The following is an 18,902-nucleotide window of genomic DNA, read 5'->3' as shown; positions in this document are numbered from 1 at the left end:
TCCAATTTTGAAATTCCTATTTCCTATAAATCTGATGTATAACTTTACATAATATCAGAGCGGGTCGTTTTCTGGGATCAAAGTACAAAAGTCTGACTGAATTATTTAATGAAAGTTTGTATTTCTCATATTTGCCGCTAGAATAGACAAATAAGTACAGGAAAATGCCATATCATGCAGATGTTATTGCATATAAGGGTTGTTGCTAAAAAATGACAGATCTCATATTGGATTAAACCAGAGTAACGAGAATCGCCCAAAAATCGCGTGAATCAGTGATTCAGCAATTAGATTCATGGATGGCAATTTTTTTGGAGTCGGAAATCACCATCGCCGATTTCATCGGGTGAATCGCCCAAATCGCCTGATAAAATCGCCAAGAAATCGCCCGCGGCCAATAAAGTATGGACTTGTAAAATTAAAAAAAATCACTTGTTTTTTTTACTTTCTTTTTGACATATTCTCTTCGTTATAACCCTAAAGGGCCTTCTATTTGTTTAACATGAGTAGAAGAGAGGAAAAGTGAGAGAGAAGAAGAGAAAAAAAAAGACATAGGTTTCTAACCGGCAAGAAGGAAGAGCACAAAAGAGATCAGCAATCCATTTGGGGAGGCCATCAATTGCATTGGGAGCATTAAGGAGCCAATCTCAACACTCCTCAACTCATTTGCAAGAGGTAAGTGCTCATTTTTTTTTGCATGTTAGTGTATAATGCATTTTTTGTTAAATTTTTAGTGTATTATGCATTTTTTGTTAAATTTTTATAGTTTTCAAGATTTTTAGTTTAGATCTTGAATGTTCTTTATTTTTACTAAGTTGCAAACTAGGGATTGTTATTTTGTAGCTTTTATTAGCTTCAAACTTTGATATTTTATATTAAAAAAATTATTGCAGCAGCCTTTGCTTTCATTTTTCGCAAATTCGCAATGGGTAGAAAAGATGAATGTTGGAAATATAATGAAGAGTTTCCTGGAAGAACCAAATATCAAACAAAATGTATTTTTTGTAAATAAAAAATAACTTCTGGGGGTATTTATAGATTGAAATACCACATTGTTGCTATACCTGGACATGATGTTACAATTTGCACTCACCAAACTCCTGAGGCAAAACGCACTTGCTTAATGGCATTAGAAAAAATTGAAAAAGACAAAGCCAATAGAAAAATGCAACTTGAAGGGTTAAGGGGTATTGGCTCCCATGTTCCCGCATCCGCAGCCGCATCCACATCTGCATCTGCATCAACTTCCGCATCCGTAGGTTGTGTTGGAGAGGGTTCTTCTAGGCCTCTTTTTTATCCTGGTTCTTCTGCTCGTGCTAGTGCTAGTGCCAATGCTAGTCGGTCACATACTGAGACAAAGTCCCACACCAACCTATTGCAGCCTAGAGTGCGGAAAAACAAAATGGATAGTTACTTTGTGCCTCGCACTACTCCTGGTTCCCAACCCACGCTTGAGGGCATGGGTTTGAACAAGGAGATTCATGATGCTGCCAGAAAGGAGATATGCAAATTTTGGTACTTTTGCAACATTCCATTTATTGCAGCCAGGTAATTGATTCTTTTTTCTTTGTTTTTTTTAAAGTTAAAATTAAAAGTAAAAGTAAAACTTTAATTATATCTACTTGTTTTATAATTTAAGTCTTTGACATCTTAATTTTTATTTGTGACAGGGCTCCTTATTGGCAGAACATGATAGATGCGGTTGCTATTTGTGGTCCGAGGTTTAAAGCCCCAACTGAGGTTGAGTTGAGCAGATACCTCTTAGATGAGATGGTAGAGGACATGAGGGCTGAGCTCGAGGAGAACCGAAAGGAGTGGATTGCAAAGGGTTGCACCATCATGACTGATAGTTGGACCGATAGGAGGAATAAAACACTCCTCAATTTTTTTGTATCCTGTGGAGGTGATTGATCATTCTACTTTCCTACATACATAATTGTAAATTTTGATTTGTTGAATGCTAATTTGTTGATGATCCATTTAGTATTCTAATTCATTGTTTTGTTACTTGTAGGATATACCATGTTCATCAAATCCATCAATGCTTCCACACATGTAAAAAATGCCACATACTTATGTGAGGCTATTGAGAAAGTCATAGCAGAGGTGGGAGAACAAAATGTGATCCAAGTGGTGACGGATAATGCAGCAAGTTATATTGCTGCAGGTAAACTTTTAACTTTTCAAATTTTGAAAATAAATTTATTTGAATTTTGAAATTTGAATTTCTAATTGACTTAAAATTGTTGTAGGTAAACTTTTGATAGAGAGGCACCCCACCATATTTTGGTCCCCTTGTGCGGCACATTGCATTGACCTCATGTTGGAGGAAATTGGCAAACTTGAGTTTGTCAAGTCATGTGTGGAAAGGGCAAAAAAATATGCAAATTCATTTATAATCATTCATTTGTACTTAGCACAATGAGGAAGTACACAGAAGGCAAGGAGTTAACTCACCCAGGTATCACAAGGTTTGCCTCGAATTTCATCACCTTGCAGTCCTTGTTGACATCAAGGGATGAATTGAAGAGCATGTTTGTTGGGCAGGAGTGGATTTCCTCTTCCTATGCTACGACCACTGCAGGGATAGATGTGGCGGATTGCATATTTGATGAGGATGGTTTTTGGAAACCCGCTAGAGAAATCCTGAAGGTAAATTTATTGCAATTTAACATTTAGTATTTTACTTTTACTTTAAGTTATATTATTTTATATTTAAGTTTTGACTCAAATTTTTTGTTTTACTTTATATGTAGGTCACTGAGCCCCTTGTAGCTTTGCTACGAACTACTGATGGGGAGAAGCCCTCTATGGGCTACATTTATGAGGGCATGGATAGGGCCAAGGAGGCCATCAGAGCCCAATATGCAGGAGTGCAGGAGAGGTATGGCCCTATTTGGGACATCATCGATAGGAGATGGCAGAATCAGCTCCATCGACCCATCCATGCAGCAACTTACTTTCTGAATCCGGCATATCGTTTCCGTCCTGAGTTCAAGGCGGATGCGGAGGTTCTCACTGGCTTATACACAGTGATTCAGAGTTTGAGTAGCGATGAAGATAGTGCTGCTACAATTGTTGAGCTAGACCAGTTCAACAATAAAGAAAGGCCACTTTTCTCTGGCAGGATGGCCATAAATGCTCAGACAACACTACGGCCAAGTAAAAATTAAATAATATATTCAATGTTCATGAATCTAGATTCTAAACTTAAAGTTGATTATGTAATTTTAGAGTTAACTTGTAATTTGTAAATGAGACTAATTGTTTCTATTTTCCCTTATTGCAGATAGATGGTGGCAAATGTTTGGGGCCACAACCCCAAAACTTCAAAAAATTGCCATCTGTATTCTGAGTCAGCCAAGCAACGCTTCTGGATGTGAGCGCAGTTGGTCCATGTTCGAGCACATCCATTCGAAGAGGAGAAACAAGTTAACAGTGTAGAAGTTGAATGATATTGTCTTTGTTCATTACAACCTCCGTCTTAGGATCAGACAGATTTTGGGCACTGACTCCTCTCTGATCATTCTAGAGGAGATTGATCCAGAATCAAAGTGGTTCACAGAGGTTGTGGATCCAGTCTTCACTGAGGAAGACCGTGTGTGGGTTGACCAGGTGGATATAGAGGCTAAGGTAGCTAGAGCACATTCTTCAGGCATTGGTAGACGCACACGTGCACGCTCGGGCACAGGCCCTAGCGATATTCGTGAGTCCATCTTACATGCGGGAGATATGGCTCAACAATCCTCTAGGACCTACATTAGACACCTTGCTACTAGGCAGACTGGATACTCAGAGGCTGAGGCTGAGGCTGCAACCGAGCTTCAAGATGATGTTGAGGATGATGATGATGACTATGCGTCTGAGGCTTGAGCTGGAGCCTTGTTTTTATATTTCGTTTACAAATATTGATACTGAATCATTGATAGACATATGTTTCAAACTTTCATGGATCTTCATCTTAGATTCTTACATACATTTATGATTTGATGTCTTATGGATCATCTTACATACATTCTATGATTTAAATCATTATGATCATTTGATTTCTATTTACTTCAGCTAGCCTACAATTTACATTTTAGATAACATAGTTACGTGATGGATTTTATGTTCCATGCTTATGTATGTTAAGTTTTAACTTCTATTTGATGATGTTATAGTGTGTTTAAGTTATATTCAATAAAGGGTGCATGAAATAAGTTTTAAATTGTTAAAATCTTTAAATTTAAAAGGCTTTTTCAAATTTGCCGATTCACGATTCGATTCGGCCTTGCCAATTCCGATCCGATTCCGATTCTTGTTACTTTGGATTAAACAATATAATTTCAATGGGACTAGAAGTTTTTTTATTGATATCATTATTTGAGAAATTTGGGATAATATTTTTGGCTGGAAGACTTCAAAGATTGCAGACACTTGTATGGATGAGTATTATAATATGAAGCGAATTGACTTTATAATATCGATGTAGATGAATGAGATGACATGATTGATATTTAAAACCATCACAAGTATTTAATATATGCAATGAATAAAAGGCATTATATTCTGTCCAACTTGGTGAAACAGTCCCTTCCAACACGCAGATACGATCTGGCCTTTGATCAAGGCTCACATGGTATCCCACACCAAAGGTGGCCCATCCAATGTGTCACAAGTCATCCACTGAGTCTGCAATTCTATGGGAATGTACCAAGGAAGATGCTAAGGAATATAAAGCAGCAGCCAGTCCGCTTACCAAACATATCGAATCAAGGCTCACGTGGTATCCCACACCAAAGGTGGCCCATCCAATGTGTCGCAAGTCATCCACTGAGTCTGCAATTCTATGGGAATGTACCAGGAAGACGATAAGGAATATAAAGCAGCAGCCAGTCTGCTTACCAAACATATCAAATTAATAACATTTAGGTATGGAAACAGCATCGATGGCAGGCAAACCACATTGATGGGGGACAAACAGAATCATCAGCAAATGTGCACCAGTCCTTGACAGTGAAGAAACACCTGTATTCAGCCTACAGAGACATCTTTGGTACACTAGAAAGAAATAATAAAATGGATGTATAAATTTTGAAGGATTAACCTCATTGGCATATACTTATTGGTGATAGCAATTGAAACCAAGGTGCATTGATCATAAAGGTGGAGGTCAGGAAGATTTTTACCAAAGGAAGAGAATTATAATCTATTGGATGATCATCGATCAGGAATATATAATAGCAGATAAAAGAAGAAGCTTCTACACTTTGTCTGTTTTTACATCTCAATCATCTATTGTATATTTGCTCATATGCATTTTTGGGAGGCAACATCTTACATCAATTGTAGTAACTGAAATTTGAGACGTCGATCACCATGGTTGTGGATCTTGGGATCACAGACTAAGTTATAAATACATGCCACAGACGGGAATCCTTTCCGAGTGCCGGGAAGTATTGGTTTGGCCATCGTGAAGAAGCACATGGAAGACTATATCTTATCAAGAGGCTAAGGAACAATTCTGATTATCCTTGTAAATTTGTCCGCCTCTTTATGTTTCATGTGGAAAAATTATATATTTGAAATACTATGCCTATGCTCTGGAATCTATGGTAAAAGAGGAGAGGAGCCCACAGTCAAATGGCACCGCTCTAGCCATCAAACTTTAGTTTTTATGATGTCACTGTGAAGGGTATTCCTTATAGGGAACTGAAGCTATTGAAGAGTCAAAGCAGCAGGTGATACGGCGTTCATGTTTACAAATCAGGGAAATGGAAATAGATTACCGGGTTACCCACTGCAATAGGTGAAAAAATATATATATTATGAAAAGTTCGACTTTGATGCAACTGAGTGATATTTGGTCACAACAAGTTGGCCACATATTGACCCAAGTTATAAGGCATCATTTGTATAAATTTTCTAATACATATCGTACATCTATACCTGATACACAAGTATGTTTGGACTAGCCTCAGAGTTAAGCTTCTAGGCATTCAAGCCAGCCTTTGTACAGCAATATACATCCAGTTTGCAAGCAACAGAGATGTTATGTTTTGACAAAATATATAAAGATGAGGGGATTGAGAATTGGCAAACAGGAACTGTCGACTGAATTTAATAATTTGTTGATAAAGATAAAACGAGGTTGACTCCAACCGATTCCAATGATGTCTTTGTTGGCACTGATTTCTCACGAAGTGAAAGCCGATATGTGAACTTTCTCGACATTCTCAATGCATGTGGATGAATAGTTTAGTGTTCATCAAGAAGTCCAAGAGCAAAAGTTGGTGAAGAGTTCTTCTAATAGAACTTCAAATCGATAGGATGAGGATCAGTATTTATTGGAATGATATCTCCATATGAAGTTGGCAGAGAATGGTGATGCGATGACACCGAGATCACAAGTATATATATTATGATGAATATCGGAACCACGATATAGTTTCCACTTAACACAGATTTGATCGCACCATGAATATGAAACTCGGTGATAACATTGCTTACCAATGCCGTTGTCTACGGTTTCTGAACAGAACTACCATTTTGAGTCTTTATATATAAGACTAAGTTATCAATTCAGATGCCGATTCTGGAAGCAGATAAAGGATGTGGGGAAAAATAATTTGATGCGGATGCGGGAGGAAGCATGTGTGTGTGTGTGTGTGTGTGTGTGTGTGTGTGTGTGTGTGTGTAATTGAAGATATTTCAAAATTCATATGATCTATCAATATGTGTTTGTTCAACATTAGAGTTTAGTCTCAAACAAAAAGTTCCAATAGGTCATGTTCAAGATTCCAACAAAATAAAAAATTTGTTCATGCTTGAAGATTCAATCAACTAATATACATTAGAGTCTAAATCACAGGGATTCAAAAGAAAATCCACATTCTCATCATCATTTCCAACTGCTGAAAGATCATTGGAGCGCATGCAAACAAAAATAACTTAAGTTTGGACGTTTTTTATTAGTTTTATGGATGCTAGGCCCCTGGATTCCTCTAGATGCGTCTAGATTCCCTGTGGTTTCTGGCCAAAAGCCAACCACAGGCCTCTGGATGCGTCTAGAATCCTGATACTAGCTTCTAGACACATCTGGAGACCTGTGGCTGTATCTGGCTTCTAGACGCATCCGGAGGCCTGTGGCTAGCTTCCAGCCAAAATCCACAGGGAATCCGAACACATCCAAAATCTGACCATATCTGCTTTCAAATCCACCTGATCTAGGGACGAATTGGTTTCTTAGATATAAGAGAAGTGGAAATAATAATAATTGTGTTACATAGAGGACCACAGCTATCGAGGGATCATGAGTGTTATGGAACATACTTTCGAAGTCCTATTGATCAATAGATTGATACAATATATGGTGGATTCCTTAAATTGAAGTCTTAGTTGTTGATTCAAGATACGAATCCAATTCGACATATGAATTGGATCCATGGATTCATGATTTTCTTTTTACGAATTAGGATTCAAGGAGGATTCGTGAATATATATATATATATATATATATATGTATGTATGTATGTATGTATGTATGTATATATATGTATGTATGTATGTATATATGTATGTATGTATGTATGTATATGTATGTATGTATGTATATATATATATACATATACTAAAAATAAGAGAAATATACATGATTCTAAAACTAAATCATTTAATAGTATGAATCTATGATTCTGGTATGAATCTATGAATCAAATTACGATTATAAGAAAATATTTTTTAAGAAAACAATTTTAAAAAAATCTAGACGAATTTGGATCCGGCCTCTAAGGCATGAATCCAATAACTAGGGTTAAAGTATGTGAGTAGTTTGAAAATTACCATTTCTTAGAGGCATCAACTTGAACTTGAATATACTATAGGTCATCCTGATCATTGGGTGAGAGGAGATTTCCCATAGGTGTTACAAGTAATTGGCAAAGGCTTTACAAGGAGTGGATTCATCCACTATGGGAAAATGAAAGTGATTTCTGATTGGCCTTAAGTTGCCAAGGTAACATGACCTTCATTGGAGCATCTTATATCAGGAAGGATGTTGATAAGCGTTTGCTCCGAAATAATGAGATGTATTTTCTTTTTATGGCTTTAGTATTATCTTTATTTGCTTTGTTTTTTTGTGGACAACCTCTTATTTGTATTTCTATATGTACTATAAGAGCAATTTCCCTTGTTCTTTTCTTTGTTCGTTGAGGATGTCCTTGTAGGAAGAGAAGAATGGTGTATTAGGAAAGTTGTTGAGGCATATTTGCGAGTGATAACATCCGGGATTATGAAACAAGTCAAGACAAGGGACTCTTCTAATGAGAGGGAGCAAACTGTGATGGGATTTTGTTCAAAATCAAGATGGTCATATAACTACTTGGTCTAGGACTTGATCTTATGATAGTAGCTCCAAAGTGGTCTTGGATCTAGCACCTTCAACCACATATGAATCATGTCAGATAATAAGGGACTCTTGAAGCAAGATATCTTTCATGATTAGGATATCAAGAGGGACACTAAAATTTCATTGGAGGAAACCTTGGACAAAGAAGTAACGAGATCGATGCATGTACTTTAAGCTTCAAAAGGGAACCACATTATCTTTAATGTCTGGTGTTGCCAAGCCTAAGGATAAATCCACAATTTCATACATTCACTCATGTTAGTATGAATTAAGGTATGCTTCCATGACAGCGGGAGCAAATAGAGGATATGCTTCAATTGACCTTGAGATCTTGGTCATATTTACTTAGAAGGGGTAGACCATGTCGAGCTGGATTCTCTAGTAATCAAGAAATTATGGCAGTCAAAGGACAATGGTTCATGAGGTGAAGTTCTATATGTGTAGACTGAAAGGCCTTTATGCGAATGCATGAACCGTCGATGAATATCTAGAATGTTATTCATTCAAGGTAAATTATTAAGGATAAGCTTGGAGTTAGGGATCAGAGCCTTTACTAAGAGAGAGACTCAACATTAGTGATTTTCGAAGATGTACTTTAATGCATACTTCTCTATGAGAGAGAAGTTTGAGGTAAAAACTCATATTCCACCCTCTAGGAATATTAATGGTGGATGTCATGTGAGTTATTACATGATCTTGTGAAAACTTCTTGAGAGGTGACTATCTTTTTATGAAGTTTACTTGTGGTTACCATAGTTACACCACCTTGAGCGACGAGGTCCCAGCAGAATGATGGACAAATTTTCAAGACAGGGGGACAAAGGGGCCTTAATTTTGGGATGGTTGGGGACGGCAGGGGGGCAGTGGCAGGAGACGAGTGAGGTTGGATATGCTATACATATGGTACTTAAAATGCTAATTATGAAAAGATGTAATGCAATATAAGATATAAAGATGCAAAAGAGTATATATTTGAACATTGCATTGAATTGGAACATCAAACATTGGACACAAATAGTCGAATCAGCAAATAGTCAACACCAAGACGTTCCCCCATCCTTGGCAAAGGTAGCATAATCTAATCGCACCGTTGGGGACAAGAGGTCTAGGCTCCCAAGTCCCCATCTCTGAGTCGTGGGGAAAAAAGTGGGGGACACGTCTTTGTGTTACTATGGTGATTACTATTGTAAGGTGACAATCTTAACAATAGTTTAACCTACTATCATGATGGATGTTATATGGATGATGTCTATGCAGATCATGATAGTTCATAATCTTATGTAACTAAGTAAGTAGTGTTCACACTATCATAAGTTATATTACTGAGATGTGGCATGGTGGATGCAATGAGACGTACTATCAATGAAGACACCATGAGCAGATATCTTCTCTGGTAAACATCATGAGACGTCATGTCAGTGCACATACCAAGAAAAGATACGAGTATGGTGAATATCATATAGTTGATATTCTTGGGATACCATACTCCCGATGTTACCGTGAGGAATAGTAGTACATTGTGTTATTTGGATAGAAATCATCCTTTCTATATATATAAATTATAATCATGATAATACATTAAGCAAATATCATTTGTGATATATGTTAAAGCAATAACTAATGTTAAGATATTAACAAGAGACATGTCTCTACAGGAGACATGCCTCTTTATATCATATACATACTCATTTGGAAGAGTAACTTGAAACACACAGAAATCAATGAGTGTTACAGCAGCAACATATAATATAGAATCCAATTTTGAAATCCCTATTTCCTATACATATGATGTATAACTTAACACTTAACAGTTACCAAAACTGACCGACACTGCATGGAGTCATATCAAATAGTGGGCGGTGACTGCACATAGTTTTCACCGTCTCAACGGCCACATAAGTCTTTTTAGATACAAAGCAGTGTCTCCTCAATGTCCAGCAGTTACAAAACAAGAGACCCTTTGAGTAGCAATTACTACGCATTAATAATGCTCTTTCAATTATGATTGTCAGCATAATGAATGTACAGTGATAAGAGGTTGACTGCTGCAGCACAAAGCCTGACAACAGTTACAAATAAAAACCATCCATACACCAACTGATGAAGACTCTTCATAGTTTTCCAGCATCAGAACACAAATAGACAACACTCTACAAAAGATGAATCCATCAAAAAGGAAGACTCTTCACAGTCTGACAAGAAATAGATGGCAGCACAGACAGATCATCACAGTTACTCGAACAGATTGCTGAAGCATTCATCTCAGGTAAGGAAAATATCTCCTGCAGCTACAATCTTCAAGACAAAGCTCCATGTGATCAGTTTTATTTACCATAAACAAACCATTAAATGATTAAAATATGGTTGCCTTGGTGCTCACCAATTTGTTCTGGTCCTATTGCATATTTATTTTAATGTTGTAGCTTCTATCGGATTGATTTTATCATGAGATACCTTGTTGATGGTAAATCATCTTTATATATATATATATATATATATATATATATATATATATATATATATATATATATATTTTACATTATATATTATTATATAATCTTTATATATATATATATATATATATATATTTTACATTATATATTATTATATAATAATATATTACATATATGGTTATTATATTAATATTATATATATGCTTAAAGATGAGTTACACGTATAATTATTTATTAACTAATGATGATTAACTATAGAGACATGTCTCTTCATGTCTCCTCCTCTCATATTTAGATGTCTTGAAATCTGCATTTGGAAGATATCAATCACATTGGTAATATTAGTACATTTGCAGAAAATGATCCATGTTACTCAACATGGTATCAGAGCTAACTACAAATGTAACAAAAGAAGCTTTAGATACTTTGAGTTTTGAATAAATGTAATTGACAAACTCAAATTAAATGGCCATTACCATACCTCTCATGTGCACAATGACAGCTTAAGATACAGATTATAATGCCTCGGCTTCGCATTTGTTTGGGGCAATACAAGTTGAACGAGCCCCGATAATTGTTTGCTAAAGGAAGTGTAGTCAACGATGTTGAATGCAAGCAATCTAGGCGCAAACACATCTTCAAGATACTGTGAGATTTTCGTAAAGCTTCAAGCAAAGATCAAACTGCAGGATACTAGCAAGTGGGTGAACAATTTTAAATATGTGTAGCTTGAACCATCCAAGGTCTTCCATAATGGAATTCACACAGAGCCTACCCTAGAATCAATTTGCAATCTTCCAAACTAAATAGAGCAAGTGATAACTGCCAAAGCTTCTATATAATGATCAAGTCACTAACAATCGTTAATGCATCAACGTTATCATCTATCGGCAGATTTGAAATTCCAATTTTCCAAGGGTGAGATCTGTAAGAATCTTGCATTATGAAGGTGATAATTTATAGGAAGTAATTCAAAACTCAATGCAAGGAAGAAGTGCCAATCACAGAGGAAGAGTGGTGAAATAAATTCTTAATAGTAATGTATCTAATGATAGTCACATATCTGCTACTTCCCTTAGGTAGCGACTTGGATAGAAAATTATGCCATTTTTGAGTGAAAGGTAACACTAATCGCAACTCATCATTGATTGGAATCACTGCATCAAATAAATGTTGGGGGGAACTTAGTTTTGTCCAGTTTGGCATCACTTTCACATAAGATATGCGCATAATTTGAAGGAAGTAGATGACATGGAATGGAAACGAGAAGAATTGAATCAGAAATCATGCCCTGAATTTTGTAATTTCCAAGACCTCTGCTCTAATGCGACTATTGTTAAAGAATTTTTTGCATCGACCAGTGCATTTATAAGATGGTATGAGGACCATTAATCACAACAAACCATCGAGTAAAGAAAGCATTGAAAGAACTTATAAAGGAATCTAACCAGATTCGATGAGCATGAGTAGATATATATTGACACCTAAAGTGATATAACGTTGAACATTAATCGTCATGAAACAAGACTTAAGCAAAGATCAGATCTTCCATTCCATCCCATGTGCATGATTTGACTCAAGCTCCAATCATACATAGTACATAGTGAATTGGATCCCTTAATACCATCAATGACATTGGTAGGATTCCATAAAAGACAACATAAGTAAACAAATTGAAAAAAAAAAGAGAAGCTTTTATACGACTCAAGCAAACCATGTAGTGCTCACATACACACATTAGAGGTGATAACAGGAAATCACATCATCATACGTCTCGTGCTTGTGCTAGCAACAAAGGCTGATAGGAAAGAAGAAAATATGAAAACCTTTATAAGTAGCAGCAAAGGAGGGATGTACTTGCAGATTATTGTCTTATCAAGTGCTTTGATATGCGCTACGAACCTTTCCTTGTCCAATCGAATGCTTGTCCGTTGTCCACATTCGAAATTGTACATTGAAGGTTACCCATGTGGGTGGAAGGTAGAGGTAAGTATTATATTGCTTAAGATTATTAAATATGTATATAGTAGAGATATGGGAATAATATAGATTAGAATGTGTATATTATTCAAAGTTATGGATTATTGTTTGGTATTATTTTAAGGTAATGTTATATTATGTTTATCTTCGATATTCATTTAATGATATTTTATTATCAAGTTGAATACAAATATAAATGATTTTATTTATTGAAATAAAATAAGAATATTTGTGATAATCAATTCTTTATATGAAAAATGTATATAAATAAAGGTAGTCATTATGAATAATGGCATCAATCATGAAATTTATAAGGGTATATGGACAATACATACATCCTAACTTACAGCTAGGAAATATTATATTGATTCCATAGGAAAATAATAATATGTTGAACATATTGATTAAAGTATGTCTATAGAAAATGGAATATATGTATATATGGTTAATGTATATACTTAAATTTTGAACGGAGTTACTTTATTGTATTTTTATTATTATTAATATAATCAAGGCCTTGGCCGTTTACTGATCAAAAAAAAAAAATGTATATACTTAAATTAGATATTTATTATATTGAAATAATTGGGATCATTCTTAAATTAATGTCTAATAGAATGAAATATCAAATAAAAGAATTATTGATGTACAAATGAGAATTTATTATCCTTAAGTATTTTATTTATCTAATCTTTGTAATATCTCGCTTACTTGTTTCTCTATACAAGCATTTGCCTTGATCTTTTCCTCTGAGAAAATGGAATATATGTATATATTGATTAAAGTATGTCTATAGAAAATGGAATATATGTATATATGGTTAATGTATATACTTAAATTTTGAACGGAGTTACTTTATTGTATTTTTATTATTATTAATATAATCAAGGCCTTGGCCGTTTACTGATCAAAAAAAAAAAATGTATATACTTAAATTAGATATTTATTATATTGAAATAATTGGGATCATTCTTAAATTAATGTCTAATAGAATGAAATATCAAATAAAAGAATTATTGATGTACAAATGAGAATTTATTATCCTTAAGTATTTTATTTATCTAATCTTTGTAATATCTCGCTTACTTGTTTCTCTATACAAGCATTTGCCTTGATCTTTTCCTCTGAGAATGTTCTTGCAGGAAAAGGAGGATTAATATCAGATTCAGAGAGACTCTAACACTTTGTTAAAGGGAAGTTTATTTTAGAAGCTTAGAAGATCTATGTTCAGAGGGATTTTGAGACATCCGTTAGAGGGAGGAGATAGAGTATATGGTTTCATCAACCGTCAGTGATATCGAACATATTGATTCAGAGGGAGTAAACCAATGTTGTGATGGAATCTTCTGTGATCAATAAATTGTAAACAATCAAGAGGACTGAAATTCATGCAACTATGTGAATGGGCCTACTCGTTGTGTACATCATAAGAAAGTTGTGACTTTAATTAAACTACGTACGAGTCTCTCTTTTGAAACTTGACGTATGAGTTGTAGAGTCATTCAAGTGGCACAATCATACTCAATCAAGATATTGGCGTATTATGGACGAGCTTGTGTTCACTTCTACTATTAAGCTTAATGAATGTTTGGAGCTTCAATGGATGAAAAGAGCAAGTTGGAACTTAGAAAGGAGTTGTCATATTTGATACAAAAAAATTCAACAATATAAGAATGAGTGGAAATTTTACATTGTTGGGGGGGGGGTGGCAGGCGGATAATAATCAATGTTTCATTCCCACTTGCACCTTATTTAGAGGGAAGATGTTCCATTCTCAAATAACAATTTCTGAATCTTCATGTGCAGATAAGAAAAGAAAGTTGGTACTTCACACATTCTACCAAATATTGTGCAGACTCAATCTAATGATAGTAGTTACAAAAACCCTAATGATTAAGATAGATAAAGTGAGGCTCTTGAAGAAAAAATCTTTGATGATTAAGATTATGAGATTCTTCTACATTAAGAGAGAGTATGACACTTCTCCGAAGGCAACGCAAGAGCTTAGAAGATTAATACTAAGAGGGAGTCTAGAAATACATGTGTGACTGCATGATTTTGATGGCCTACTCCTATGTATATCATGAGGAAGTAATGACTTACCACCAGAAAGTCAGAAGACTGATATCAAATTTAGAGGGAGTTCAAAAAGCATCTTTGGATGAAGAGAGTTTCTATTGGAGTAACTAGAGGACCTGACTTCCCAAGATCATTGTTCAAAGGGAGAATTTTGAGGTGCAATCCTTTGTTAATGATATCTTCTGTATGAGGAGAAGTTCTAAGTGAAATTTCTTGTAATGCATTTTTCTGTAAGAGAATGAGGTGAAAGCCTTTGTGCCACCCTTTGACTAGGTTCATGGTGGTTACTATTTCACCTATGATATGTAAAGAAAGGTGACCATCTTTCATTGACACATAAATAGAAGGTAACCATTATAAGATGACGATCTTATAAATGGTAGACTTGTTATCATGGTTCTTTGGGCTGATTTTGTCGGACACCATGATAATGAACAGTTAGAAGGTAACCATTGTAAGGTGGCAATCTTACAAATGGTAAGACCTATAATCATGGTTCTTTGGGCTGGATTTTGCCGGACAGCATGATAACGAACAGTCAGAAGGTAACCATTGTAAGGTGGCGATCTTACAAATGGTAGACCTGTTATCATGGTTCTTTGGGCTAGATTTTGCCGGACACCATGATAACGAATTTGTTATGGTTCTTTGAGCCGAATCTTGCCGAACACCATAGTTGCTATTATAGACCACACTTAAGGTGGTGGTTTTTTTGTTTTTTTGCTTTTGTTTTTGTTTTTTTTTAAGTAATGCAAATTACTTCAATTGTGTGTTATGAAAGGTGAGAAATTTAGTCTCGTAGTGAATTGAATATCATACTAAGATGATATCTCTTCTTACTCTTGAGAGCATAATGTGTTCTATTAATCCTCCCTAGCTAAGAGGGAGTGTTAAGGTTGTAACTTCTGTTGGATTGATTTTATCATGAGATATCTTGTTGATGGTAAATCATCTTTAAGATAAATTCTTATATATATAATATATATTATATATGTAATATAATATATACCATATATGTTATACATAATATATTATTATATAAAAATATAATAATATATTACATATATGGTTAATATATAAATATTACATATATGATTAAAGATGAGTTACATGTATTAGTTAAGTCTCATATTTAGGAGTCTTCAAATCTGCATTTGGAAGATATCAATGACATTGGCAATATTAGTACATTTGCAGAAAACGATCCATGTTACACAACAATTTATTGAATCATAAAATATACTGGCAAAGACAGAACCATTAACCTTTAAGCAAATTGATAAATAACCGGCAGAAACAAAAATTTCAAACAAAATTGAGGGAATCCACTTCTAGGTGTGCAGAAGAAATGTTAGTGAAATAACACAAAAGCAAAGGTAAGACAAAGTTTTTGCCATGGTTTCCAAAAAACTTTATCAAAAACCCAAGTGAATTGTGAATTGTTTCTACTGACATCAGTTGCAGTATAATTTGACCATCAAGAAGCCACTTTGGAATTCTAGAAGCTGATGATCGGGTATAGGCTTCTAGAGAGGAATATCCCTGTGTTGTCTCCCAAAATGATAAAGAAGTCACTATGTGCAGGTACATTGATTCAAGATCATCACAGCACTAGGATTGCACAAAGATGTCTACATAAACTTGTTTATCTTGCAATGGTGCAATTGCATGGTCTTATAGTAGCGAACAACACTTCTATTCTGTAACACGAGAAGAATGACCATTTGAACTTTCAATATTTTTCTACACAGTCAAACGTATGGTTCACAAGTTTCCTGATATTCAAATAAACAATAATATTTGTTATAGTGTTTAGCAAGAAAACAAAAGACACAGCCGTTTCTGACTTAAAGCACGTCACATTCTTATTTTCCTATTCCCTCCAACATCTCTTGACATGTACATACACAATTTGTATGTTCCTGTTTCCTCCAACCTCCTCATTGCAACAATATTCGCAATCAATTGACTAACTTGACGTCTGCAAATTGATGTTGGTGCAAGCCCATTGCAGGGGAGAAATGAAAGCTTCTGATCATGCTAGATTGATTGGAAAGACAGTATAATGAAAGGTAATTTTGAATCTTGATTGCGGATGGTATCTGTATCCATGAATTCTCTGATATTTTTGCTCTGGATGTATTTACCGTTGCAGCAATTTCCCTTTTTCAGCACATTTTCTTATTGTTGCAGTTCTCTAGTCTCAAGTCTTACCCCTCAGCCAGTGTCCCAAGTAATTAGATAATCATTGAAAGTTTGGGTTGGTTTTGAGTTCCCCAGTTAAATGTTGTGGTAATGAAAAGCTTTAATCATTCCTTTTCTGAATCAAATGGATGAAATTTATCCAGAGAAACTTTATTAGACTTTTATTCTCAATGTGACAACAGATTTGAAATATGCAAAAAGAAGAGAGATTATAGAACATTGGTCATACATGTGTGCCCAGTAACTTTATTGCTAATGAAAACAAATTCCTGCACTCTAAGATAATAGCCAAAAACTTGGCTGGCAGACTCAAGAAGCTAACATAAAAATAAACAAATCTTCCAAATTACAATAGAAAAATTACAGCATGAAAACAAACACAAATGTAGGAAACTTAACGGGAATTAGGAAAAAAAAACAGTTCTTGCCTTTCTTTTTCATGTGTGATCACAAGCAAACGAAGATATCCTGCATGGTCACTCAACAGATATCGAGAGCCGTCTGCATCAACTCTGCCATATGCTTTTGTGATGGACTGTATTGGAAGTTACCAGATGCCAGTTTTGAGATTATCCCAAGCAAGTTAGTATAAAAAAAGGTGGCCATCAAAAAAACGGAAATTTTTCTAACAAACAAGCTAACAAAAATCAAGTGAAACATTTGAAGGTCTGTAATTCATACTGGTCTAATTGGAATCGCTTTAAATACAGATGCGCTACAATAAACAACCGTCTGCTCGCCAATAATAATAACCCCTCCCAAAGGCAATGGAACAGGGATTAGAAGACCAGCGCCATTATCTAAATTGCTTTGTGTCCAAGGACCCTCTGTAAAGTCCTTATCTTTTAGAGCAACCTCATATGTCTTCACATGTCGTGCATCTTTGTTATCCTGCAATTACAAATACTGAATAATATGACTTGAACATTTATGTAGTGGATGATTAGGCCTTTTCCATTATCACAAAAACATGCATCTAAATATTGCCTAATATAAAAACAATGATGACAAGAGTGATTTGATTATTGCTTTCTCAGCTAGATTGTAATTAGCATGTGCAATTTATTGCTTATCAAAATCATATTTCACTTATAGCTTCAATTGTGGGGTTTGTGTTGTTCACCCCACAGAGATTCTACAAATATCACATTTAACATATACCATATCATACCTATATTGCCCTTACAGAAGTTGCAGGTCTTTGGAAGGAGTAAAGTTTGCAGAATACATGTTTCAAAATAATGATATCTCTATACAGACAAACAGTGTTCAGTTATGTCAATAATCTTCACAAAATGATCTCCAACCAACCTTGTCGAATAATGCAAAAACAAATATAAAAGAATTGACCTCTTTGATTTTCCACTCCAAATCTGGAAAACAACAGGCCCATGGCTATGAGTGCCATTTATCGTTGCACCCATAAATAAGTCCTTCTGCTATCCAACATGTATCTATCATATCAAAATAAATATCCATGTCTTGGTTATTAGAATATTTCATACACAGAGATAGAAAAAAGCAGCTATCCTCGAGTTATTAATATTAATTCCTAGTCTATAAGTTTTAGGGCACATATGTTTTGGGCACTTAAAGTGACCAAGAATATATTTTTTCCCATAAAAACCGTTAAACGGCCCTTTATAAGACCACTAAACCTAAAAACATATCATTCAGTTGGCACTAAACATTTATCTTTGGCATTTCGCATTGATCAATGACGAAATATCATACTAATCAATGATTTAATTATACAATTCTGTATGTCCACTTTCTTTCTGTATTGAATTGATATA

General features: G+C 34.9%; 2 protein-coding genes across 2 annotated transcripts in view; one reads left to right on the top strand and one right to left on the bottom strand.

The window, feature by feature from the left end:
- The window catches only part of LOC149528795 (DNA damage-binding protein 1-like), a 169,516-nt gene that overhangs the window by 73,019 nt on the left and 77,595 nt on the right, over nt 1-18,902 (bottom strand). Inside the window, exons 9-10 of the mRNA XM_089810655.1 lie at nt 17,788-17,997; nt 17,535-17,641 (exon numbers count right to left, since the gene is read on the bottom strand). Coding sequence (XP_089666781.1) covers nt 17,535-17,641; nt 17,788-17,997 — 317 coding nt within the window. The remainder of the gene's footprint in view (nt 1-17,534; nt 17,642-17,787; nt 17,998-18,902) is intronic.
- Nucleotides 1,368-4,996, top strand: LOC149528796 (uncharacterized). Its single transcript, XM_089811129.1, has 3 exons — nt 1,368-1,548; nt 1,671-1,773; nt 4,847-4,996. Exons 1-3 carry the CDS (start codon nt 1,403-1,405, stop codon nt 4,994-4,996), a joined length of 399 nt encoding a protein of 132 aa, XP_089667255.1. The 5' UTR covers nt 1,368-1,402.

Source organism: Cupressus sempervirens, chromosome 11 (genome assembly GCF_028749045.1).
Source record: "Cupressus sempervirens isolate cs-2001-9-10 chromosome 11, ASM2874904v1, whole genome shotgun sequence".
Classification (NCBI taxonomy): domain Eukaryota; kingdom Viridiplantae; phylum Streptophyta; class Pinopsida; order Cupressales; family Cupressaceae; genus Cupressus; species Cupressus sempervirens.
This window is presented reverse-complemented; position numbering and strand designations above follow the sequence as displayed.

What these genes read in the sequence shown, in the direction of transcription:
- LOC149528796 (XM_089811129.1), top strand. Translation starts at nt 1,403, where the DNA reads ATGGATAGTTACTTTGTGCCTCGCACTACTCCTGGTTCCCAACCCACG. An exon ending in ATTCCATTTATTGCAGCCAG is followed by an intron (nt 1,549 to 1,670) that starts GTAATTGATTCT and finishes TATTTGTGACAG; the next exon opens with GGCTCCTTATTGGCAGAACA. An exon ending in GATACCTCTTAGATGAGATG is followed by an intron (nt 1,774 to 4,846) that starts GTAGAGGACATG and finishes GGAATGTACCAG; the next exon opens with GAAGACGATAAGGAATATAA.